Source organism: Callorhinus ursinus, unplaced genomic scaffold, assembly GCF_003265705.2.
Source record: "Callorhinus ursinus isolate GAN/ISIS: 27379988/994484 unplaced genomic scaffold, GSC_fseal_2.0 scaffold15, whole genome shotgun sequence".
NCBI lineage: Eukaryota > Metazoa > Chordata > Mammalia > Carnivora > Otariidae > Callorhinus > Callorhinus ursinus.
Window position 1 is genome coordinate 42930313 of NW_027397077.1, and position 27629 is coordinate 42957941.

The window sequence follows — 27629 nt, forward strand, 5'->3', positions numbered from 1 at the left end:
TTGAGTGCTTGCTGTGCACCTGGCACTGTGCTATGCCTTCAGGATTCACAGACAAGGTGAATCCCCGCCTCTGAGAAGCACACCGTCTACTGGGGGAACGGATGTGACCATCATCACAGCAGAGTGTGATGTATTAAACCTTTAACACGTTTATACCCACAAGCTCCAGCTCTCTCTCCAGCTACCTCTCCATATCACTCATTCATTCTAGCAATGCTGGCACTCTTACTATTGCTTGGACGTGCCAAGCCTGTTAATACCCCCGGGCCTTTGCTCTCACTACTCCCTCCACCTGGTGCTCTCTTCTTCCGGATCTTCATAGGGTTCATGGTCTCACTTGGCTGAGACCTCTGTGCAGTGCTACCTCCTCAGAGAGATCCCTCCTCCATGCTGTATCTAATTCAGAGCCCTGTTACCTCCATCCCCTTAACCTGCTTTATTTTCTTCGGAGCTCTTATCACTGATACATTTTTCTTTCCTTGTCAGTTTGTTAAAGTATAAACTCCACAGTGGTAGAGAGTTTTGGTACAGAGCAGTAATTCACTGCTATATCTCTAGCATCTAGCACAGGGCCTTGTACACAGGAGATACTCAATAAACATCTGTTGAATTAGATGAACAAATTCTCTGTCCCTTGGCCTTAATATACTTTCCTTGTGGCCCTGGTCACTACCTGGAATTACATGCCTATCTCTCTGTGTGGGTGTCTGTCTCCCTTACTGGAACAGCAGTTCCCCATGCCTGGTGTCTTTGTCCATTTGGGAGGCAGGTGGGTAAATGAGTCTGGAGCTCAGGACAGAGGTGTGGTATTTCTGGCAGGTGGAGGTAGGGGAGGGGATGACTTTCCCAGGGGAGAGTCTGTAAAACGGGAAGGAAGGAAAGAGGACCTAGGGCTGAGCCCCAAGAAACACCGACATTTATGGAAGAGTGGATGAAGGGAGGTTGTCAACACAGATGGAGAAGGGTAGCAGAGAAGTCTGAGGGATACAGGGGGAGAGAGTGTATCACAGAAACCTCAGAATGAGAGGGTTGAGAAGCAGAAAGTGGTCAGTGGCTAAGCCACAGAGATGGCCAGAGCAGGTTCAAGGTGAAAAATGTCCATTGATTTGGCCACAAGGAGGACTTGGTGATAAGAACAGCTTTAGGGAAATGAGATACCCACTGAGGAAATGCAGAACAGGGGAAGGTGGGAGTTTCTGTGTTTTAGGATGGGAGAGGCTGAAGGAAGACACAGAAGGTAGCCGCTGAAGTGAGGTTTCCAAGGTGGCAGCAGGAGGTCCCAAACTCAGCTGGAAGGAAGGTGGTGGCAGAGTCTAGCATGTCTGGAGGAGCAGGTGCCAGGAACTGAGAGCCATCCTCCCCCTACCCATTTCTGCCATGGTGGGAGGGGAGGTTGTCATAACACAGCTTGCCACCGGCACCCCCCCTCAGGGGCCTTCCCTCCCCACATCACCTCAGTGCACGCTGACCTCCTGTGGGGCCCACCTGTGAGGAGCACTTGGTACTGGAAGAGGCGCTGAACCACCCGCAGCAGCCGGTGCTTCACGTTCTGGCCACCTCCTTGCTGACTCTGCTGCTCCCAAGAGACAGGGAGGACAAAACTCCATCAGAGACCCCTGTCTCAAGGATGCTCATGGCATCCCTCATACACTGTCCCATCCACACCTCTTCCTGGCCACACCGAGCTTCTCCCCATCTCTAAAATCAGGATCCCCTCCTTCAGGAAGGCCTCCCAGATTAGCACCACCCTGCTGTGACAGTTCCTTCCTTCAGGCTCGCAGTCAGTGCATCTACCAGTCCCTGCTTTTCATTAATGTTAGTAAAAGCACTTTTCTGTCTAGTAACTGGATACCCAGTTTGTTGATCCATTTGTTGGTCACTCCATTGGCTGGGGCCCCAGCTTGCTTTGTGCTTTTCTCCTGGGACAGGAGAATGGTCACTAAAACCCTCACCATGGTGGGGGCTCAGAGAGTTGTCATCAATCACCCATCGGGGAATGTTCTCAGTTCTAGGTCTTCCCTCCTCTCCTTCCCCAGCCGGGTCTTCTGCTCTGACCCCCAGCCTCAGACCTACCAAGAAGCCCCACTGATTCGCAGTAAGCCCTTCCATGCCCACCCAGCCCCTGTATCCTTAGAGCAGGTTCCAGAGGACCAAGGGACCCACCTCAAACTCGCGGACAGCAGCGGCCAGCCGGGGAGAATGCAGGCAGTCCTCACTGAGCAGACTCAGATACCTGTCGAACTGCAGGATGTGAGCGGCATGGTGGTCAAACTCTTGTTCCCGGGCCAGGAAGACGTCAGCCACCTTCTGCTGGCCCTCCCTGCAGCCGGGGAGGGGGATGGGACAGCGAGAACTTAGCCTTGTGACCAGCACAGTGTTCACTGGTGAGCGCTGGACTCACATTACTGGGCGGCAACCCCAGCTTGACCCTTCCACGCTCGTTTTACTTTGGGCAAATGACCTAATACCTGTGTCTCAGCTTCTGCACTGGTCAAATGGAGACACCGTTTCACATGCTGGGACTTTAAGCACCTCCACCCCCCAGTGCAATGGAAGTAGGGGCAGGAGTCCACGGACAGCTCACCAGTGCAACAGCCTCTCCCCCAGCTCCTCCAGGATCCCCTGGTGAAGGTCGCGGATGGCTGGGAGTTCGCTCAGGCCACGCCTCAGCTCCTCCCTGGCCAACGTGTCCTTGCCCTCCTGGTCTATTTCATCCAAGGCCCTCATGACAGCTCCGTGGAAATCCTGAAACCCCAAAGGCCTGTTACCCACAGCTGACAGGATTGAGCACAAGTTCTCCCTCTGCAGCTCCCCCACGGCTTTGAAGCCCTGACCTACACACAGATAGCACAGGACCTTAGGTCAGCATTTCAGACCCCAGCATTCTCACCTGTAAAACAAGGGTGATAACACACACCTGATGATCACAGATAACTGGTGCCCCAAAAGCACCCAACACAACTCCTGTTACAACAGAGGGCGTTTAAAGCATGTTCATTCCTGAACTTGGGACACGCTCTTCTTCCGAATATTTGGGTAATTCCCTCTCTGAAGAAATACAGGGTGCTCTACCATCATCTGTCTTTGAAAAGGTTCATGCACTGTGTTGTTTTAAAACGAAGTCTAAAGAAATCATAGGTAACCCCTCCATGGGGTATTAAGCAGTCACTGAAAATGATGCAGATGGTGACTATGTATAAATATTCATGTCCTAGAGCTAGGAATCAAGGAGGGATACAAAGTTGTCTTTCTATCCTAACACAATCCCGTAAAACAGGAAAAAAGGAAAAAGCTAAAAGGAAATATATCGAAATGTAAACAGTGGTTGTGTCAAGGGTCTAAGATTAGGAATGATTTTTTTCTTCTTTGTTTTCCAAAATATCTGTATTGTGATTACTTTAAAAAATTCCACTAAATTTAACGAACACTAAAATTAAAACAAATGCAAAACCTTTTTCTAACAAAAAAATTTTTATCTTCAAATACACCTGCTCTTGCATGAGCCACAGGTCTGTAGTTTTAAATATATGGGATATACCGAAACCACCTCAAATTGTGGAGTGGTGCACATCAGGAAAAACATCAGCATCAGAGATCATGTGGTCCAGTCCAAATCAAGAAAGTCAAATCACCTTTATAACATTTAGGAAAGATGATCACACTGCCTTGTTTGATTGCCTCCCTGATGGAGAACTCATTACTGACCAAGACAGTTAATTCCACTGCTGAACAGTTTTCATTGCTAGAATGGTCTCTTTACATTGAGACCTGAAAGGGGAAGATGCCTGAGAGGATGAGCAGCCCCTTCTCCGGGAAGTCTTTCTGATGTTCTCCCCACAGTAAAGGGATGCAGGAGAAGGGGAGGGCTAGGAAAAAAAAAGGCAGGGAGGTAGACAGGGCCAGAGAGAGGGACAAGGGGAGAGAGGAAGAAAAAGGAGAAAGCAGAGAGAAAGAGAGAGGAACAAAGACAGAGGAGAGAGAGGGAGGGTAGGAAGGAAGGAGGGATTGAGAAGAGAGCAGGACACAGGAGGTGAGAAGCAGCACACTCTCCTGGGCCCTGCCCCTCCACTATCTTTAAAGAGGCTGCCTGCGCCATCGGACAGAGGACAGCAGATGTGGGGGTTATAAAGGTCTCTGCTTCCTGAACACCTCATCCTGTCCGGAGCTGACCTCCGGCTCCTGCAACCTGTTCTGCTGGGAATTGGGAGGAAGGACAAGGAGAGGGCGGCCCACCCTGGCCTGTGGTCCCAAGGAGGGAGAATGAGCTGGTTCTTCCTGAGGCCAGCCCTCATCAGCCCCAGTCCAGTGCACTTTGAAGGTCAGGACACCTCTAGCCCCATCACTGAGGTCAGAAACTTGGGGCTGAGTCTTGAACTAATGAATAAACTCTCTGGCTGAAGGCATGTGTGTCCTTAAGCGGAGGCCACATGCTAGAGCTATAATTAGAAACCAAATCCCATTGTACCTAAACTATCAGAGCCTTTCCTGAAAGCATGTTTCAGAGGGTGGAGAAAGTGTGAACTACAAGTGAGAGGCAACTAGGGGGAGGTGGTGTTTGATTCTTATTTCTGCCCGCAGCTGGCTCTGGGACACTGGGGTTGTTCTGAACCTGGAGTGGGGGTTCTCTGCTGACCCAGGGCAGGAGGACCCTCCCACCCTTCCTTAGGAGTCCCTATGGTTAGGACCCAGCCTCCAGCCCTGCAGGGTCTTCTCAGCCCTGGCATCCCAGACAAAGAAAGAAAACATCCTGATGAGGACAGTAATCCCTCTTGTTTGGGCAGCTGGTAGACAGAGGACTTTCAACACATTGTCATAGGCTCTGTGCCAGGTTGAAGCTCAGATACACCAGAAGAGTAGCTGATGACTGTGGACAAGCTGTCACCTATCTGAGCCTCCATTTCCTCATCTGTAAAATGGGGATAGCAGTACCACTAAGTACAGCATGAGGCTGCTGAGAGGCTCATCCTGATGTTCAAAACTGCTCTGTAAACTGTAAAGTGCTACCCCATGGCAGTTGTGATCATATTTTAGTTATGACCTCTTCAGAGCAGGGTCACATCTGTTTTGTTTCCTGCTATGTTTCTAAAGTCCAACAGAGCATGTGACACAGTTTTATAGTACTTGCTGACTACTGACTGACTGAAAGACCTTTATTTAATGGAAAAGGAGAGTGAGCCATAGGGGAACCAAGATCATAATTCGGTCACCCTGCCGCCCAGACCACCACAAAAAGGGGAAGAGGGAGAAGGCGAGGGAGAGAAGGAAGGACAAGCAAAGACAAGACTGATGGCTGCATGTGCATCGCACCCCAGGGAACTGAAATATTAACTGCTCTGCAAGCTAGTTTCTCATCTGTAATTAATTCTCACTAAATTGACTCAGTCTCAATGGGCAGGATGGCCATCACAAACATGACTCATTTCAAAAACCGGAGCATAACTGGACTCGCCACAAACATCCGTTCTTAAAACTCATGCACTGGCTGGCAGCGCCAAGTGCCAGCCGCACCATGCATCACCCCCTGAAAGGCTTCTGCTATCTCAATAGTCCTGGCCATCATTGCACCCAGGGTCTCTCAGACAGAGGGAGGAGGTAGGAGATAGAGGAGATACCCGGCCCTTATCCCCTTATTCATTCACCAAATATTCTGAGTGCCTGCTCTGCACCAAGCCCTGAGGAGAGAGTGAGAGCAGGAAATGCTATTCTGCCCTCAAAGAGTTTGCAATCTAGAGAAAATGAGGAGTACAACCACAGTGTCAACACAGAGGTGTAAGTGCTGTGACGGGGAAAAGCATAGGAGCCACAGCTGGCCATAAGGGGGAGAGCTGGCTTGCCTCTGGGAAAGCATGCCAGGAAGGCAACACCTCCACTGAGAGAAGAGGGGAGTGTGTCAAGCAGAGGGCACAGCATGTGCAAAGGCCCTCAGATGAAGGAGGAACTAAGTGGAGTGTGTCTTGGGTGCAGTATGTGTGTGCACCTTGCAGGAAATGTACAGGATTAGAATACAATGGCACTGGAGAATCAGACAGAGAACCCATTCCATAGGCCCTGCAGGCTTTTAAAGGCACTTGGGTTTCATCGTGGGGTGACAGGGAACTACTGGATCAAATATCTATCTTAGAAAATTTACTTTGTTGGGAGAACAAAGTGGCGGTGGCCAGAAGGAGAGCAAGAGCAGTGTGAAGGCCGTTCTAGTCATCCAGGAGCAGGGCTCAGACCCAGTGGTGGCCATGGGGATGGGTTGGAGAGGGGAGATGGACGAGGGATAATAAGGAAAAAGAACCGAATGGCCCCCATGCCTGCAAGGTCCAGTCAAAACCCCTCTGGGCACCAGAGGCCTTCCTCACCTAGTCCACCTTCTCACCATGCTCACTTCCCAGCTCTCTGTGGAGCTCCTGTTCCAGCCTTAGAGCCTCTAGGCCCCAAGCCAAGGCCTAGAGAACACACATGAGTCCTTGTCTACCTGAAGAGTTGCCTATGTGTGACCTTGGGCAAGTTACTTCATCTCTATGGACCTCAATTTCCCCCTCTGCTAAATGCGGATACAAATACCTTCTTCACAGAGTCTGTGCACACTGCCTTCTGTTATGTTTTAGGATAATTGGTTTTTGTGCTTTCCTTCTCCCCTAGACTGAGGTTTACTTATCTCTGTATCCCCAGCACCCAGCCCCGGGAAGGTGAGCAACACATGACAATAGCCAACATGTACCGAACACTCCCGCCGTCTGAGCTCAACATTACACTTTCCCATCTAGTCCTCAGAACAACCCTCTCACTTTGGCATTATTATTACTTCCATTTTGCCGATAAAATAATCAGGCCCAGGGGGATGAAGTAAATTGCCCAAAGCCGTCAAGATGGCAAGATTCGAGCCAAAGTCAGCCTGACTCCAAAGTCCCAGCTCTTTCCATTGCTCCATGCCAATTCCACATTTACAGATGGGCCCAGACAGGGGAGTGACTTCCTCAGGTGAAGGAGGAGGACTAGAACCTGGTTCTTCAGAGTGCTGCCCAGGGCTCCTACCCAACCTCAGAGACCCTGGGGCAGCCTGGTGGAAAGGCCTGAGTGTGAGGACTGCCTCTCTGCCTCTGGAGCCCGGACAAGATTCCTAGAGTTCGCAGGGTTCTCAGAACCCTGTCCTGGGCTTGTGGGTGGTGGAAGTGGGGACCTCACATGCAGGGCCTAGTCCCTTGGCCCCTTTTTCCTTTTCCAAACGCACTACTGAGTTTTCTGGGCAGCATAGCATCTCCATTCTCTGGGCTAAACAATTGGTGGGTAGCCAGAATGTCAAATCACTAATGTTGCTGCCAAAAGTCAAGTGGACACACTGGGATCCCATCCGGCCAAACACACACCAACCTCAACCATGACCCACCTGTGTCACCAACCTGCACTGGCAGGCCGTGAGCTGTCCAGTAGACATGGGTTCACCTGGCCTGATCAGTCACTGGAGGGTACTTTGGAACCCTGAAAACAATTCTGTGTGGGGGCACACAAAGACTTCTTTTTTTTCTTTTTTTTAAGAGAGGGAAAGAGAATAAGGGGGGAGGAGCAGGGGGAGAGGAAGAGAGAATCTTAAGCAGGTTCCATGCCCAGCTCAGAGCCCAATGTGGGGCTCGATCTCACGACCATGAGATCATGACCTAAGCTGAAATCAAGAGTTGGATGCTTAAACGACTGAGCTACCTAGGCACCCCTAGGCTTCTTAAGCTGTATACAAAAAGTACGAGCCATACAGAAAAAGAAATACATTGCCTTCATGTTAACAGATGAATATGGAAAAAGGGAATTTGGTTGTTCTATATATTACTGCTCTTCCTGTCACTTTTCTGTAAAATTGAATTTATTTTTAAATAGAAGTTTAGGGGCACCTAGGGGCACAGTCAGTTGAGGGACCGACTCTCAAATCATGATCTCAGGGTGGTGAGATTGAGCCCCGTACTGGGCTCCATTACTCCACACTCAGCATGGGGTCTGCTTAAGATTCCTTCTCCTTCTCCCTTTGCCCCTCCCACTTGTGCTCGTTCTCTCTCTCTAAAATAAATAAATAAATCTTTAAAATGGATAGACAGAAGTTTAAAATCATTGAAAAAGTAAGATGAAAAAGAATAAAAGGCTTAGGAATATATTTAACAAAAGCATACAACCATACAACAAAAACAACAAAACATCATTGAAAGAAATTAAAGAAGGGGCACCTGGGTGGCTCAGTCAGTTAAGCATCTGACTCTTGATATTGGCTCAGGTCATGATCTCAGGGTTGTGAGATCGAGCCCTGCATAGGGCTCCATGCTGGATGTGGAACCCATTTAAGATTCTCTCTCCCTCTGCCCCTACCCCCTCTCTAAAAAATGAAATTAAAGAAGACCTATGTAAATGGAAAGATGTCTCATATTCACAACTTAATATTGTTAAGAGGGCAATATTCCCCAAGGTGATACACAGATTCATCTCAACCCCCATCAAAATCCCAGTTGCCTTTTTATTAGAGAAACTGACAAGCTGATTCCAAAATTCACATGGAGATGCAAGGGACCCAGAATAGCCAAAACTATCTTGCAAAAGAGAAACAAAGTTGGAAGACTCATACTTCCTGATTTCAAAACTTACTAGAGGGCTACAGGAATCAAGACTGTATGGTATTAGGGTGCCTGGGTAGCTCATTCAGTTAAGTGTCTGGCTCTTGGTTTCAGCTCAGGTCAGGATCTCATGGGTTGTGAGACTGAGCCCCATGTTGGGCTCCCCTGCTCAGTGGGGAGTCTGCTTGAAGATTCTCTCCCTCTGCCCCTCCCCTGCTCTCTCTCTCTCTCAAATAAATAAACCTTAAAAAAAAAAAAAAAGACTGTGTGGTATTGGCATAGGACAGAGATAAAGATCATTGGAATAGAACTAAGAACCCAGAAATAAATGTTCATGGTTAAGTGATTTTTAACAAGGGTGCCAAGAAAATTCAGTGGGAAAAAAAGCCGTTTCAACAAATGGTGCTGAGATATTTGGATATCCATATTCAAAAATATGAATTTGGACTCCTTCTTTATACCATATACAAAAATTAACAGAAAATCAAATACTTACATGTAACAGCTAAAACTATAAAACTCTTTAAAGAAAATATGGGACTAAATCTTTGTGTTTTGGGACTAGAAAAGCTTTCTCAGATATGACACCAAAAGCACAAGCAAGAGAAGAAAACAAATTAGATTACATCAAAATTAAAAACTTTTATGTTTCAAAGGATAATCTCAAGAGAGTGAAAAGACAACCCACAGAATGAGAGGAAATATTTGCAAATCACAGATCTGATACAGAATTACAATGAAAAGATAACCCATTAAAAAATGGGCAATGGATTTGAAGACATTTCTCCAAAGAAAACATACAAATGACCAAGAAGCACATGAAAAAACGCCTGACAACATTAGTCATTAGGGAAATGCAAAATCAAAACCACAGTGAGATCCCACTTTGTACCCACCAAGATGGCTATAATAAAAAAGACAGATAATAACAAGTCCTGCAAGGAGGTAGGAGAAATTGGAACACTCACACACTACTGGTGGGTATCTAAAATGGTGCAAACAGCTGGTGGTTCCTCAAAAGGTTAAAAAGTTACCATCTGATCCAGCAATTGCACTCCTAGGTATATTCCTAAGAGAATGGAAAACATATGTTCATACAAGAATTTGTCCATGAATGCTCATAGAAGCATTTTCCGAACAGTAAGAAAGTGGAAAGCACTCAAATGTCTATCAACTGATGAATGGATAAACAAAATGTGGTCTATCCACACAATGGAATGTTAGCCATGAAAAGGGATGAAGTATGGACACATACTATAATGCAGATGAACCTTAAATACATTATACTAGGTGAAAGACATCAAGGACAAAAGAGTACAATTTATGTGAAATGTCAAGAACAGGAAAATCTACAGAGACAGAACTAGACAGCTGGGTGCCTAGGGCTGAGATGGGGTGATGGGGAGTGACAGCTTAGGGGGTTGTGGTTTTTTTGGGGGGTGATGAGAATGTGCCAAAATTGATTGTCATGATGATAACACAACTCTGAACATACTAAAAACCATTACATTTTACACTTTAAATGGCTGAATTGTATGGTATAAGATTTATATCTCAGCTAAGCTATTAAAAAATGGAATAGGGAAGACACACATTGGGAGAATATTCACAATATGCATATCTGAAAATAGACTTGTGTCCAGAACATCTAAGGAATTCCTACAGATCGGTAAGAAAAAGACAGACAACCCAATTAAAAAATAAGCAAAAGACTTCAAATGAGGATTTCCAAATGGCTAATAAACAGAAAGATACTCAATTTCATCAATCATTAGGGAAATGCAAGCTAAACCCACAATGAGAAGCCACCATGCGATCACCAGAATGGCCATGAGTAAGAAGACTGACAATACCAATGCGCTGGCAGCATGAGGAACGGTATTCCCAGATGTTGGGGGTGGAAGTATATATTGCTTCAATCGCTTTGAAAACCTATTTGGCGGTTCCTTAATAAAGCTGAATCTGTGCTTACTCTATGACCAACAATTCCACTCTGGGTAGATATTTAGGAGAAATGAGTGCTCATGTTCCCTAAAGATATATATGAGAACATTCATAGCAGCTTTATAATAGCCCAAGCTGGAAACAAGCTAAATGATCTTTCACAGGGGGATAGATACCCCAACGGTGGTATATCCACACGAAAGAATACTGATATGCATGAAAACTTGGATGACTCTCACGTATTGTGTTGCCCTAAAGAAGACAGACAGAAAAGAATACATAATTCATGATTCCATTCATATGAGGTCCAACGACAGGCTAAACCAACTGAATGTGATGGAAAGAAAAATAGTGGTAACCTCTGGAGGGTGACATGGACTGGGGAAGGGCACAGAGGCATCTTCTGGGATGATGAAAATGTTCTGAGTGGCAATTTGCGTGCACGTGCACATACACACATTAAAACTTTAAGCCCTACCCTTAAGATTTGTGCACTTAACTGTATGTAAATTAGAAAACATTTTAAAAAAAAAAGAAAGCAGCTCTCTGAGGTCCCTGGGTGAGGAAGACAAACACTGCTTTCCCCCGCTGCTTCGCGTCTCCTCCAAGCCCCTCATTTAAAGTTAAACTCCTGGGCCTGGAGTTCATGGTCCAGCCTACCTCCACACCTGCTCACTCTGTATACCAGAGCCTCTTCAGGATGAGCACGCTTCACAATCATCTGTGGGACTTATTCAAACCCAGATCGCTGGGCCCACCTCCAGAGCTTCCATTCGGGAGGCTGGGGATGGGGCTGGGTAATTTTTATTTCTCCCATGTTCCCAAGAAATGCTGTTGCTGCTGGTCCTGGGACCACACTTTGAGCACCACTGCTTTACAGGAATCCTCTTTTCCAGCCTCTGTGACTTTGTTCTTTGCTTCTGGCATCTAATCCATACCTTGTTCAACTTTTTTTTTAATATTTTATTTATTTATTTGACAGAGAGAGACACAGCGAGAGAGGGAACACAAGCAGGGGGGAGTGGGAGAGGGAAAAAAACAGGCTTCCTGCAGACCAGGGAGCCCGAGGCGGGGCTCAATCCCAAGGCCCCGGGATCATGACCTGAGCCTAAGGCAGACGCTTAATGACTGAGCCACCCAGGTGCCCCATCTTGTTCATCTTTTAAAGCTGCTTCAAATGCCACCTCCATCATGAAAACCCTTCTGGGTCACTTCAGCAGTCAGTCTAGGGGTCTTTCAAGTATCCTACAGCCTCCAAAATTCTGGGGTCACAGCCTGAAGGGATGTGTCTGAAATCTCATATTTTAGCTTAAGAATTAAGGCTTATTTTAGGGGTGCCTGTGTGGCTCAGTCATGATCCCAGGATCCTGGGATCGAGCCCCGTGTCGGGCTCCCTACTTGGCGGGAAGCCTGTTTCTCCCTCTCCCGCTCCCCCTGCTTGTGGTTCCTTCTCTCGCTGTGTCTTTCTCGGTCAAGTGGATAAATAAAATCTTAAAAAAAAAAAAAAAAAGAATTAAGGCATATTTTATATTATTCTCTAAAATATATCCATGTGTGATTTACTTAAAAATATATAACTAGGGCGCCTGGGTGGCTCAGTTGGTTGGGCGACTGCCTTCGGCTCAGATCATGATCCTGGAGTCCCGGGATCGAGTCCCACATCGGGCTCCCTGCTCAGCGGGGAGTCTGCTTCTCCCTCTGACCCTCTTCCCTCTCGTGCTCTCTATCTCTCATTCTCTCTCTCTCTCAAATAAATAAATAATATATTAAAAAAAATATATAACTAAAGCAAAGCAGCTCTCAGAAAATGTGTCCCGTTGGACACTTACTACATACCTCAGGCAGGGTTATGTGTATCCCAGCCTGAAAAGCAATGGCCTTGCAAAATTTTGCATTGTCAGGCTATGTACTCACTCCGTATGTTTCTGTTACCTTCTCTCTAATTACGCAGAGAGCAGACTGTCTCATTCACTTAAGTTTCACCCTTAGACTGACCCAGCTTTGTTCATAACTGTGCTGAATGAATGTTTTTAAACCATATTTTTTAAAGCTTCTGGGTATCTGTGCACAGCCAGGGTTCGGGACCAGTGTTCTAGAGGATGCCTGTCATGAAGGGGCAGGGAATCACAAAGAACTCACGCTGAAGGGACCTTACGGGATCATCTGTGGGTCTCAAAGTTTATTACTGTCCATCAGCATCACCTGGAGGGTTCATTAAAACACAGATGGCCAGCCCCTACCCCCAGAGTTTCTGATTTCACAGTTGTGGGGTGGGGCCCAAGAATATGCATTTCTTACAAGTTCCCAGGTAATGCTGGCGCCACTGGTTCAGGGACCACATTGGGAGAACCACTCAGTTAGTTGACTTTCTCACCCTGGGTTCCATGGAGACCCAGGGTTAAGGAAGGTAGAGGCAGAGCCCAAACTTTGGCTTCCACCTATCTTTGAACCAAAGCATCTCTGCTCTCAGCTAGTCTTCATATTGGGGTTCCAGGTAAAATTCCATTTGAAGATAAGCTTCCATGGCTAAAAATGTCTGACTCCCACTGGCCATTTCAGGGTGAGGGATTAAAAGGAGGAGAGACTTTCCAGGGTTATGCAGTTTTTTTTCCTGAACTGAATGAAAACATACAGGGAAGAGCCACACACCTGGGGGGTAGGAACCCCTCTCCTGAGAACTCCTCAATAGCTACTACATTCATACTTCCCCATACAGAGAGCGCACCCCCTCCCTGGCAGTTCAGGTGGAAAGAAGGCACATTTTCTCACACTGGACTGAAATCTGTCTCTCTCCGGGTTCACAAAGATCAGTGAGTTCACTCTGCCCTGGAAGAGCCCAGCAAAGACTCAGAAACAGGGCCCTCCCCATTCAATTAAAACTTACTTCTTAAAGTTGTCTGCAGACAGGGGCTCAAAAATAAAAGTAAGAGACAGACACAAGATCTTCCGAGCTCTACACAACTTCCCCAGTATGAGGCCATCTAGGAGTTTGGTCGGGGTTAACTTCTTGGTCCCCCAGCATCAGCCCCTCCCCACCCAACCCACCAGACCAACCTTCCCCCAAACTCCTTCACTGCATCTGCCCTGCTCAAGTCCTCAGGGCTCCCAAATTCCTACACCTCCCTTTTGAAAGGCCTCGGGGTATGGTATTCAGGCGCTCCCTGAAGACCAGCTCTCCAGCCAGTTCCTGTACACCCCACACCCCCGAGCCCTCCACTCTGTCCACCTGTTCCTGCTGCTCCTATCCAGCAGAAGGCCTGTTCCTACTTTCTGTCCATCAGTGCCATCTCAATGTCCTCTCTTCCAGAAAGCCTTTCCTGAATTCATTCCTCCTGCACACACTGATTCCCGCCTCCTAAGGCTCCTTACACCCAAACAGACTGTTCTACTTCTCTTCGTTTCCTCCCCTTCTCAGGGCTCTGGAGTCAGATGGCCCTGGCCATACTTCTTACTGGCTGTATGACCTTGGGCAAGTCACTCATCTTCTCTGAGACTCAGTTTTGGACTCATCCAGCCATCTGAGAAATATTACTGAGCACAGAGTGTGTGTAATTAAATGACATAATGTATGTAAATTGGCAAGCACCCAACAGAAGGTCAACAGATGTTCATGCCACCCCTCATGTACAGCATCAGGGACACAGGACACTGGTTATACTCAGAAGCCAGAGCTGTCTGGGATGGAGGGCAAACTGACAGCACCCAATTCAGATAAACTCAGAAACTCGACAGAGTCGCTCTAGATCCTGCACTTGCGCCAGCCCTGCCAGTGCCAAGGCCACGGTTGAATTAAACGTGCATGCAGTGATAAGGAGGGCTGTCCTGTTCCTCTGAGCAGTCTGAGAAATCTGGCTCTGTCCTGGGCACTCCTGATGCCCTTTCAGGTGCCTACTACCACTGAGCAAGGTGGGTACGGGAGGTGCTATCAGTGGGACAGATGCAGGAAGGATCTGAGAAGCCTCTTACCTGCCTTTCTGTACTGTGTTCTCCTAATATTCCTCCCTTAGTCCCTCTGACCCTTTCACAAAAACCTGCCAGGTGGGGCACCTGGGGGGCTGGTTGGTTAAGTGTCTGACTTCAACTCAGGTCATGATCTCAGGGGCCTGGGATGGAGCCCTGCCTCGTAGCTGTCATCATCATGTTCCCCCTTGTCCTTGGGCTCCCTGCTCAGCGGGGAGCCTTCTTGTCCCTCTCCCTCTGCCCCTCCTCCCATTCTTACATGTTCTCCTTCTCTCTCTCTCTCAAATAAATTAAAAAAAACACAAAATCCTGCCAGGCCCCAGGCACCTGAGAGCCTTCTCCCCACCCCACACATTCCCTGGGGGAAATCCAGGCCACTCCTGGGGCTTCAGTTGATATCTCCACACTTAATCACTTCTGGTGCACATCCTGTGCCCAGCTGATCACTGGGATGTCCTTCCCCCACCCCTCTCGCTTCACAAGACCCACACTAAACTCTTCATCACCCCTATGCCTCACCTGACCCCCTCCAGCACTTGCCGCTCTGGTGAGGGAGCAAGCCAGAAATCTGAGGTCAGCCTGGACCCCTCCCTGCCTTTCCTGCACCCCACAGCAGCCAATCACCAAGCACATCATCCTCCAGTCTGCCTGCAGCACTCCAGTCCAGTGTCACCTCCTGCTGGCATCACCCAGTGGCCTCCCCATAGACCTTCAGCAGAGCAAACCCACACCCCAACATGACTCATGGGGCTCTGCCCGCTCTGCCCCTTACCTCTCACCACTCTGCACTTATACACATGCTCCAGCCATGTGGCATTTCTTTCAGCTTCCAAACATGCCAATCTCTAACTGGACCCCAGACCTCTGCACATGCAGACCCCCTTGCCAGGTACAAGCCTTCCTCACCTGGCCAGCTGCTCCCCATCCTTCAGGTCTCAGCTTACACATATTTCCTCCGGGAATCCTTCTCCAACCCCCAGAAGCCTGGGGGCCTCCTCGCAATCTCTCAGGATCAGTATGCCCCTAACACTGTACTAATATTGTCCCTTTTGTGCCTCTTTCCTAGACTGTCAGTTCCTGAAGGGCAAGGACCCAGTCAGTACCCAGCACCTAAGAGGTGCTCAGGAAATATTTCTGACTGAAGAAGTGGTAAGACTGCTGGAAGGACTGACCCCGCCATCACTCATTCATCAGATATTTACTGAGCCCTGATGGTGTACCAGGCCTCACAAGACACTGGGATTGGGACCAGCCAAGATCTTTGCCCTCAAGGAGCTCTGAGTTTAGTGAGGGAGACAAGACAGTAAATAAGTCCCTAAGAACAGCCCCCAAATAAATGAAGCAAAGTGGACAGAATGGAAGGGAGAGATAGACAACTCAGTAATCAATACCCCACTCCCAGTAAGGGACAGAAGGATGAGACAGAAAACTGGCAAGGATGTAGAAGACTCAAACAGCACCGTCGATCAGCCTGACTTAAGTGACATCTATAGGACACCCACCAGCTAGAGCAGAAAACATATTGTTTTCAAGCACACACAGAACATTCTCCAGGATATACTATATGCCAGGCCATAAAACAAATCTCAATAAATTTAAAACCGCACGAAGTACATTCTCCAACCATGATGGAATTAAAAATCAGCAGTAGGAGGAAATTTGGGAAATTCACAAATAGTTGGAAATGGAACAACATAATTTTAAATAACTCATGGGTCAAAGAAGAAATCACAAGGGGAATTAGAAAGTATTTGGAATTGAACAAAAATGAAAATACAACATAAGTAAACAAATACATAAATTAGATGATTTTTAGATATGAAAGGTTCTGTGAAGAAAATAAAAAGAAGTATGAGATGGTGCAGAAGAGGAGGCACAGCTGTGGTTCCTTACCCTCCCCTAGCATCCACACCCTTGCCATGGCCTCTTCATGGGGAGAGCAGATCCCTGTCCCTTGTCTTTGGGCCAGGCCATGGCACTCGCTCTGGCCAATGGGACATGGGCAGAAGTGATGATGTGCCAGTCGTGAGACTGAATCTCAGAAGCCTTCCGGTGTTTCTGCTCACTCCCTGCCATCACCATGGGGAGAGCCCTCCCTGGTTGCCTGCTGTCCCTTCAGCCTGGGTCCCAGAATGAACACGTAAGAAGCACAGCCACTGAACTGAACCCAGCCTTGACAACTCAGTTGACTTCCCATTGACCCAGATTGTATTTTCCCCAAATGGCTCATAACAGTATCTCCTATCTCACACGGTCATTATGCAATGTAAGCTTGATATTTCTCCCACTGATGCTGGAAATTATATTCCCTCCCCTCGAACTTGGGTAGACCTATGTGACTGTCTCCACTAATAGAGTATGGTGGAAGTGGTGCCACGTGACTTAGGCTGGATCATAAAAATGCCATGCACTTCCTCCTGGCTCTCTCTTGGGACACTGAGTCTTGGAATGCTGCCACCATACTGTGAGGAAGCCCAAACTTGCCCATGCAGAGAGACCACATGGAGAGGCCACAAGTAAGCATTCTGGCCAACAGCCCAAAGGAGGTCCCAGACAATAGCCAGCACTGACCACCAGCCATGAAAGATGACACTTAGGGTGATTCTAACCTCTGGCCATCAAGTTGCCCTTAGTCTTGAATTCCTCCCCAGATACTGGGAAGCAGAGACACACTCTCCCCACCTTGCCCTGTCCAAACTCCTGGCCCAAAGAATTTGCAAGCATAATAACATGGTTGTTCTATGCCACTGAGTTTTGGGCACCACTTTGAGCTGACACCAGAATAAGAAGGAGGAGCTGGCAATGAGAAGATCGGGGGTAGGACATTCCAGCGGCAGGAAAAACACGTGCAAAAGCCATGCAACGGAAATGCATTTGTAGTATGTGAAGTAGAGTGGGAAGGCCCAGAGTGGCTGGAGCGAACAACAAAAGTGGTAGGAGGCAGTGCCAGAGAGGCAGACAGGACCTCTTAGGGGAGGGAGCTTCTCTTGGGGAATCAGATGGTGATAACTTCCAGGGTTACCTCTCCCAGTCAGCAGACTGGCTTCTGAAAAGGCCTTCAATGCCTTAGCCCAAAGGAGGAACCCATGGTAGGAATTTTCAGCTTTTGCTAGGGACGGATTTTTTTTTTTTTTTTAGATGCGAAAACAGAGCATTGAGGATGTCCACGGGACATAACTGCTCAAGGTCTATAACAAATAACTAGCATAAACCCCGGGCCTGGCATTTTAGGTACTTGGTTTTTGGACCAATCATTTGATCCCCAATTCCACCTCCAACCTGCCTTTTCAAACTTTTCCATGTTCTAACCATGTGTGACGATGCACCACTCTCCAGACATACCATGTACCTTCAGGCCTGTGAGCATTTCCATGCTGACCACCTGCCTTATATGCTCTCCTCCCTCAGGCTTCTTCAAAGTCCATCTTAGGGGCACCTCTTCTGCCAATCTTCTCAGATACCCCAAAGGGGAATAAGTCTCTCCCTTCCCCATGCTCCTGCAGATTTTGCACAAAACTGTAATTGTGCAAATTATACTTACCATGGAGTAGCATAACTGACTATTTACCTATTTCTCCTCCCCGCTCCACCCTTTTCCCCCACAAATAAGAGACATCTATTCAAGGGCAGATTTCTAGGCCATATATATCTTTGGGGCTCGAAGGCCCATCTCAGTGCCATAGGCACTGTAAAAATCCTGTGATGTCCCATCCGAAAGGAATAAGCCAGGAGGATGGATGGTTGGATGGATGGGGGATGGGTGGATGGGCGAGTGGATGGGAAGATGGGCGGATGGGAGGATGGGTAGACCTCTGAACAGTGGGTGAATTGAGGCGGGGATATGAATGGGAGCACAGATGTGCCATAGAGGGGCATAGATAGATTAAAGGACAGACGAGTGGGTGAAAAGCTGGTTACATGAGTGGGTGAGAATTTGATTATACAGATAGATGGGCAGGGGGATGAATGCATTTATGACTGGATTCCTGGAAGGACAGAAGGGAGTCTTTAAACCAGAAGTCAGCAAACCTTTTCTGTAAAGGGACACACAATAAATATTTAAGGCTTTGTGGACCACACACAGTGTCAGTCATATATTCTTCACCTCTTTTTTTCAAATTATATATTTGACAAGGGTGTAGTATCCAGAATATATGGAAAACTCTTAGTACAGTTGATGCATCTTCTTTGTCTTTTTTCACAAACATTTAAAACATATAGGGGTGCCTGGGTCACTCAATTGGTTAAGTGGCTAACCCCAGCCTAGGACATGATCTCAGGGTCCTGGGATGGAGCCCCATGAGTCAGGCTCCATGCTCAGCGGAGAGTCTGCTTCTCCCTCTCCCTCTGCCCCTCCCCCCACTGAACCCCCCCAAATAAAAAAATAAAATCTTAAATAAATAAATAAAATAAGCAAAACATACAAAATCCATTCTTAGTTAATAGGCTATGCAAGAACAGGATCTTGACCATCAGGATTCAATTTTGGATGACCAGAACTTTTAGTAATCCCTGAGTTAGCTCTGTCTACCAGTTCACAAGTACAGGGTTGAATCACAAACATAGAAGGCCAGAGGCCACCCCATCCCCCCTCAAAACAGCATAATGGAGCCAGAGACCTTTCTAGCTAGGGAGGTTCAGAATGCATGGTCAGCCCTTCCCATCACTGGGAGCCTTGGGAGTTCAATAGCATCAAATCTATAAGGAGGAATTCTGAGAGATAACCTGCCAATCTTAGCATTCAGAGATGGATCCAGACTGGGAGTGGTGGAGAATGTCTTGAAGTTTATGGGTCTCCTTTAGACTCATGTCCCTGGCTAGGACTTGGAGTCACACTGGGGCTTTTCTGTCACTTCTGTCCCTATACACACTGACGTCATAAATGTAGCTCTGGACCACAATTTCCCGAAACTAGCTTATGAGTTGTGACTTTTATGGGCTCTTTTTTTTTTTTTTCTCCTCAGGATATTATTATGGATTACCAGCGGTTTCAGCATCTTTCCAACTGGCAGGAAGCAGTGCAAACACAGATGGAAGTTTCCCAGTTAAAACCCTCTTAACAAAGTCATAAAACAAAAAGCCCAGCCTCTCTGTCATGCTGCCAGCTCAGAGGCAAGTGAGAGAGAAGAAAAAACAGGAGAGTGCCTCTTCCTGCCCTTCCTAAAGAAATCTTTTAGGTGTAAGAGTGTGGTACACTTCATACTTGAGGGTTTTTGGGTTTAATAATGAAGACAAAGCTCTCATTCTAAAGGGCAAAAATGAGGGGCTGGGTGCACAGACCAGAGTAGTGCTCTCTCCTGCTTCCAGGGACCTGGGGGCCCCTGCTCACATAGCAATGTGACAGTAGGCTGATGTCACTGACTGGGACCTCAGCTGGATTCCGCAGGAGACCTGGCTTGGTGCTGAGTGATCTGCTGCATCCAGAGAGGTCCTTGCAGGACCAAAGGTAGTTGGGAGACGCAGGATTAACCCATGACGGTGCACTGGGAATACAGGGTGTTCACCCTGGCTCAGTCACTCTCTCTGGGCCTCCATATCACTACAGACAAAATCTCCAGGGTGGACGTTCCCAGCTCTGATGTTCTTGGATGGACGTGGTGAACGATGCGAAACACTGTGGAATCAGATGCTAAACTACTAGGGGACTGGAAATGGCTTAGAGACCTCAGAGAGCAGGTGCCCTTGATGTTTCTTCACTTCCCACATCTCAGCTGTACCCTCTTCCTTCATCCCTCCTTATGACTCATCCCAAAAGTAACCTCCTCAGGGAAGTCTGCCTAGATTCCCCCAGGTTGTCAGTCCTTCCCCCTGTGCTCCAGATGATTACTCATTTACTAATCTGTTTCCTTCACTGGCCAGAGAGCTCCTGGAAAAGGACCTGCCTGATCTGACTTTCTACTTCCCAGCTCCTGTCACACAGCAAGTATTCAAAAAATGTTTGTTGAACTGAACTGGACTGACTGCAAAGGGAGACCTTCCAAGCAGTTTTGTGGGTTGGAAAGGGTGGCAGTGCCTGATACCCAGGCAGTCTCCAAGTCTGGCCTCCTTTCCTCTGAAAGTCCAGAGGATTTCCTCTCCGTGGGCTCAGCTGTTATTGCCCCAGTGCTGGGATGACTGAGAAAGCCCCTCTCTACCCCAGCTGCCCTGTCACACTGGTAACATACCCTCTTCTCCATACAGACCTAAACATACATACACATGTATACACCCCCACAACACGCATGCACCCACACACGTACACTCACATACACACCTCAACTCGCACACACAGCAATGACCCATTGCCCCCTTCTGCCTCCTTCAACAAGAGGGCTGAGGAAACTGCAAACATCCTTCCAGAAACCTTAGCACATCCCCCCATACAGCTCTGGTCCAGGCAGAGAGACACACCCGCGGAAAGCACAGTGCCATTCACCCCCTGAAGCACATGAATCAGGAGACAGACGTCCACGTAAAGCCTTGGTGGACATCCGTCTGCTGCCAAGCCTCTGCTCATCGAAATCACCTCTGTCTCCTTACTGCTTTTCTGCCTCTTATAACACAGCCTTGTAAAAGGGCAATGAGTTTTGGACAATGGAAATGATTAACTCACCAGATGTAAGTGCTGGAGCATCTCCACGTATCTGCAGAGGGAAAGAGGGTTGAGTTTGCATTAATTCCCATCCCATTTAAGCCAGGGAGGGGTGACGTTCTGTTAACAATCTCAAGGCCACAGGCAGCTGCTTGGGGACTCACGCTTTCTCCGAAGACAGCAGTTCCTGTGCGATGACATGGGCTCTAGACTGTCCTTCCAGCTGCAAGGAGGGAAGAGAGTCATTAGGAGGCACAGCACCAATTCAGAGGGGAAGGGAGACCCCACCTCCGCAAGCCTCCGGTTTACAGAAGGAACTGCCAACTGCTGGAGGCAAAAATCCATGTACTTCTCAGCCCGTTCCTGGGCTCTCACTACCCGTAAGATCTTCAACCTCACGGCACCTCGGTTTCCTTACCTGCAAGTGTGGGTATTGAAAGCATCTAACTCAGAAGGTTGTTGAGCTGATGCTCAGCACACTGCCCAACACACAGTAAGTGCTCACTAGGGGCCCCTCTCACGACTGTGTGGTCTTGGCATCCACCCACAGGCCTCGCAACCTTGAACTGCCCGCGGTTCTCTGCACAGAGAGAGGGCTCTTGCTTCTTGCTTTTCCACGTGCTGTCCCCTTGGTGTCCTTTTCCCCTTTTCTGCCTGGCTAATTCCCAGTTACCCTTCAAGACTTAGCCATGGTATCCATCCCCTCCTCCAAGGAAGCTTTCTTGACCCCCTGCCTGAACCAGCTGGATTAGGTATCCTTTCTGGGGCATTCTCCTCTCAGGATACCGAGTATGTCTCTCTGGGAGGGCAGGAACCATAAATTCCACCCATGCACTACCAGTGCCTCACATAGAGTAGGCTTGCTTTCGTTGGCTGGAAGAATGAATGAGTGAATGAAAGGATGAATAAATGTTCATTCCACTTGGGAAGCACTGTCTTGGCTTACCTCAGGAGGTGAGCCATTTAACCCACTGAGGCCCAGCTTCTGCACCTGTGAGATCTGGGAATAACTGAGATTATATCTATAAACAGGAAGGATGGGTGGGGCTGAGGCAGATGCCTAGGCCTTCTGCCACAAGCAGGCCCCTCCTCTGTGGCCCCAAACCTGACAAATATCAGACACAGCTGCTGGCTGGCATCCCGGAGAGCAAAGACACTATGGGGCAGCCTGACAGAACAGACAGCAGGTGCCAGGAATGTGCAGGCAAGTCTGGGGGTGGGGTGGCCCACAGCGGAGCAGAAGGCACTTGGGTGGGACACCTGGCTTCTGGTTACAGCTCTACCATTGCCTCCTGGTACAACCTGCTCAAGTCACTTTCTGAGACTGGGCCACAGTCTTTCCATGTCTGAATAAAGTGACCTCTAAATTCCCTTCTATGCTGAACTTATGAATGTGACTAAACTCAAAGAGCCACTGGTCAAGTGAATGATCTACTCTAATGACTAGAAACTCACTACCTGTTGAGAGAGCAACTACACAGTGTTATGGTTAAGAGCACAGACCCTGGAACTAGGTAGTTTGGACTCAAATCCTACTTCTGCCTTTTACTAGTTGAACAAGTCGTTTAGTCTCTCTCTATACCTCAATTTTCCTATCGATAAAACGGGCACAACAGAATAAGGGTACCTAAAACCTGCATATTGTGCAGACCAAATGAGTGCATATGTAGAGATCTCTCTATCTCTTGTCTATGTATCTATATAGATATCTCTCACGCGGAATAGCACCTGGTGCACAGTAAGCACTACAGAAGTAATGGCTATCATTATCTTTGTGGTTTTTCTTATTGAGGTAGAAACCAGGGCCAGAACCAAGTGCTCAGGGATGGAATAAGAAAAAAATAATTTACAGGGTCAAATAGGGGAGAAGTCTCAACTGCAAAATGAAGGCTGAGCCATGCCTCTGAGAGTAGCAGTTGAGGTAGTGGAAAGCAAAGGGACTCTGGGACGAAGCATATCCAGTTCAAATCCCGGCTCCTACATTGTGTAGTTGTATGGCGGCTGGCAAACTTTCCTCTGAGCCTCAGTTTTTTTTAATCTGAAATATGGTGGAGAATAATCAGCCTGATCTCGTGCACTGGCCTTTTTTTTTTTTTTTAAGATTTTGTTTATTTGAGAGAGAGAGAGATAGTGAGAGAGAACATGAGTGGGGGCGGTGGGAGAGGGAAAGCAGGCTCCTTGCTGAGCAGAGAGCCTGACGCAGGGCTTGATCCCAGGACCCCGGGACCATGACCTGAGCCGAGGGCAGATGCCCAACCGACTGAGTCACGCAGGCGCCCCTCGTGCACTAGCCTTTTTGATGATACATTCCTGACTCAAGGCCTTTGTACTTGCTGTTCCCTCTGCATGTGATGCTCTTTCCCAGATCTCATTCTTACTGTCTGATGTTTTCAGATCAAAAGTCCCATCCTTATTGTGCCCATCCATGACCACCTGACCCAAATAAAGATCACCTAAAGTCATTCTCTACCCCAGGGTTTCTCAGCTTTGGCACTACTGACATTTTAGGCCAGGCAGCTTTGGTTGCAAAGGCTGTCCTATGTACTGTAGGATCATTAACAGCATCTGTGGCTTCTACCCACTGGATGACAGGAGCAGCCCCCCACCCCAAGTTGGGACAACCAAAAATGTCTCTAGACATTGCCAAATGTCCTCTGCGGGGAGAGGGCAAAATCTCACCTCTGGGTGAGAGCCACTTGTTATAACCTTTGATCTTGCTCTGCTCTTCTTTATAGCAACCACACTACCTGATGCTATCCTTGCACTAGAGATGTTCAATCAACAACTGAATAAATAAAGGAAATGAGATACAGTGCCTGGCACACAGTAGGTATTCAATAAATGAATTCCCTTCTCTAGCTGCTCCATCCCTAAAGTTTCTTGGCTAAGAAGCATAGTGTTTCTGGAGATTTCATTCTCTTCAAGGCCACCCAAATAGGGCAGAACTTGGGTCCTTTGTCAGTCTCCCTCTTGCATCTCACTGCTGCCTCTTGGCGGGCTATCACAGCATCCATGGAGGAGGGGAAAACAGCGAGGCCAGCAGAGGCCTCCAGCCTCACCTGGCCTCCCGCCCTTCCACAGGCGCCGAATCGTGACTGTCTGCCTTCTGCATCTGCAGGGCTAGTGTGGGGCTCTGTGGACAAGAGCAGCTCACTCCTCCCAGGCAGGGGCTCCTGCAGAGTCCCACATGTGAAAAGGCTTTGTAAACAAAACCCTTGCAATGGAAAATATATTCTGCCAGGACGAGCCTTAACAGCTAAGAAACCCTGTGGTCAAGTTTCCATCAAGAGAATGACTTTGTAGAGAAAGGACAGGGGTCAGGAGATCTCACACTCAGGTTCTTCCCCTATAAAATGAAGGCAAGATGACCTCCTATCTCCCAGAGGCCTGTGACTCGGTTCTCACTTGTCATCCAGCATGATGCTGAGAGTGCGTGCTCTGATGTCAGAAGACCTGGGTTCGAATTCTGGGCTCCACCCCTTCCTACACCTATGCCCTTGAACAGGTGATTTCTCTTCTCTGAGCCCCATCTGTAACACAGCGGTAATAAAATAAAATAATAATACCTACTTAATAACAGAGCAGCTAGCATTCATTGAACACTTGGTATGTGCTAAGAATGGCTCTAGCTTTTTACATGTATTCTCACTGAATCCTCCCAACAACCTATGAGCAAGGTACTATTCTTATTACCTCCATTTTGCAGATGAGGAAACTGAGGCGCAGGTAAATTCTAACCTTTGCCCAAAGTCACTGCTAGTAAGTGGCAGAGCCAAAATTCAAAACCGGGTAGTCTGGCTTCAACAACCAAGCACTTAGCAGTGCATCTGGCACACAGTAAGCACTTGGTAAATGTCATCTCTGCTCATGACAGATGGCAGGGTTTCTCAAGTTGGAAACACCTATTCTTCACCTGTGTTGGAAAGGCAGTAGCAGGAGTCTGGCACTCCAGGGGGCGCCCAGGCTAGTCCTCTGACTCGGTTCCCTCTGATCTCCGACCCTCGGAGCAGTGCCTACCTCGGAGCATGCTACACAGGAAAGAGAGCTATGCTGGAAGTCAGGATGCCCAGACCCACATCCCAGCCAGGCCACGAGTGGCTATGCAGCTGAGGGCAAGCCCAGAAGATGAGGTCAGCACTCCCACCGTGCAAGGACGGGACGATGAGATGATGGATGGGCGTGGTCAGGCCCACCCCAATGTTCAGAGTTGTCACCATTACCATTGTTTCGATCTCAAAGCTGTCAGGGGCAGATTGGGGCACGGGCCACTCTGCACGTCCTTCCCAACCTCTCCTGCCAGACGGGCAGACTCTGGGTGGGACGCACGGGGCTGTCCTGCCTGAGTGACTCTGCCAATGATGGATGTGTCTTCACCAGCCGGACAAGAAGGGGGCCTGGCAGGCCATGTGCCCGAGGCTCTCCTCAGAAGCTGCTACTGGGCGTTGCCCAACCGGGCCATTTAATATAGATGTTTGTTTAACCAGGAAATGAACTGCGAGGTTGACGGCAGTGTCCAGGGACAGACTTCTGGGAACAGGGTTCCTCCCAGGAGTGTGGGGGCTGGGGGCGCCAGGGCCTGCGCTATCGCGTTTCTCAGGCTGACGCTGTAAGTGTTGTATCAGGCCACCGCTGGCCCCTCTGCCCAAGGCCGAAGCAGCTTATCTTCCCAGTTCCCCAGGGCCGCCCAGTCCTGTACTTCCTCCCCAGGCCCCAGGCAAACCAGCCAGTCAACCCCAGGATATTCTGGGACCAGGATGGGAGGGCTAGTCCTCCTTTAGGGACCCTCCTGGTAGCAGTCACAGGAAGAGCTAGCAGCCCTAGTCCTCTGTCTCCATGCCTCAGTTTCTCCGGTTATTACATGTGGGTGCTTAGCCTCCTTCTAGAAGAGCAGTTCCTCAAGCGTGGCCTGAGAACCTCTGGGGTTCCGTCTCCCTTTTCCGACTACTCATCTGTGAAGCTGGCCCAAACAACAATTCCAACAGACTGAGCACAGAGGCAGCTGGGAGAACCCAGCTGTCTTCTAGGAAGCTAGACCCTATGAATATTTGCAAAAATGGGAAACCAGTGTTACGCTCCTCACTAAGTTTTTTTGAAACGTTATTCTTCATAAAAAATGCCATTTATGTTAACATGCAATGGACCCATTACTGTTACTCTTAAATGAATTAAGAGATGTTTAAAATTTTTCTCAGTGTTACCTTTTCATGTGGTAAATACTGACAGATAAAACTCATAGAAACAAAAAATTTGGGGTCCTCAATCATTTTTAAGAGGAGAGAGATGTGAGACCAAAAGATTTTGACAACTGCTGTTTTAGAGGCTGTTGCAAAGCTCATACAGGATTGTAGGTGGAAAAGCTCTTCTCAGTGAAGAGCCACAGAGGAGGGAAGCATTGTTATCACTGTGTAATAGTCATAGTAATAATTATTGTTTTGTGAAAAGCAGGCCAACGAACCCCCGGCTTTATGGTCCGGCCCTCAGGATGGCCCCAAGTAGGCCCAGGGGCCACACGGTCCTTCTCCACAATGTCCTACTTTATAGAAGAGGAAGAAACCATTCCCAAAGCTCCTGGTTTCTCACCACCTTCCCCGTTTACAGGCCTCCTGGGTTCACACCTGCCCTGTCCTTAAACAGCCACCTCTTTTCTTTCCACACTTGTCTCTGCCAGCCCCTGGCCAAGGCCCATGTCCTGGGGTCTTGGCGCTTGGCTCAGTTCTCCCTATCTGTAGTTACCAGGGCACTCCACTCCCCACTCCAGGCCCCTCCGCCTCTCAGCCCCTTGACCCCTCCTTCTCTGATGACTTTCGCCACAGGTACACCCATTCCACCTACCTGGGCCCTCCCCACACTAGAACTGCCCTATCTCAGAAGTGATGAACCTTCTGGCCCCCATCTTAGACCAGAGCTCCTAGCATCCCTCCACCCTCAACTGAGCTTGTCTCTTAGCTCTTTGGGAGCTCCAGTCTTTCACCTACTCCAATCCATCCTAGGTCGTGGTGGCCACCTTCTGCTGTCACTCACAGCCCCCAGTGGCTCCTGTGATTCCCCAGCACTTGCAGAAAGAACTTATCATTCAGAATGATGCTGAGAGCCTGTGCTCTGGTGTCAGAAGACCTGGGTTCATATTCCAAGCTCCACACCTCCCTACACCTATGCCTTATACAAGTGATTTCTCTTCCCTGAACCTCATCTGTAACACGGCGGTAGTAATAATAGTAATAATACCTACTTAACAGAACGGCTAACATTCATTGAACACTTAGTATGTGCAAAGAATGGCTCCAGCTTTTTACATGTATTCTCACTGAATCCTTCCAACAACCTATAAGCAAGGTACTATTCTTATTACCTCCATTTTGCAGATGAGGAAACTGAGGCACAGATTAAGTCCTACCTTTTGCCTGTGACTCAGCCTAGAGACCGTTTCCGGACACCTCTCCTATATTCTTCCATGCCCCACAGAACTCAGTATTACACCTTGTTTCTCCCTACCTCTGGGCCTTTTCGGTTCCTGCAGGTCCCTGTGTCAGAACTCCCCTATAATCTCCGTGTCTCTGAGTCACACACTAAACCTG

General features: G+C 48.2%; 1 protein-coding gene across 3 annotated transcripts in view; it reads right to left on the bottom strand.

Moving 5' to 3' along the window:
* The window catches only part of FGD5 (FYVE, RhoGEF and PH domain containing 5), a 118385-nt gene that overhangs the window by 29987 nt on the left and 60769 nt on the right, over nt 1–27629 (bottom strand). For 2 of the 3 annotated variants that reach the window (XM_073901695.1, XM_025885376.2), the window contains exons 4-8: nt 21219–21277; nt 21076–21106; nt 2585–2745; nt 2164–2320; nt 1486–1573 (exon numbers count right to left, since the gene is read on the bottom strand). In XM_073901695.1, coding sequence (XP_073757796.1) covers nt 1486–1573; nt 2164–2320; nt 2585–2745; nt 21076–21106; nt 21219–21277 — 496 coding nt within the window. The remainder of the gene's footprint in view (nt 1–1485; nt 1574–2163; nt 2321–2584; nt 2746–21075; nt 21107–21218; nt 21278–27629) is intronic. The other variant, XM_073901694.1, reaches the window with a different exon arrangement.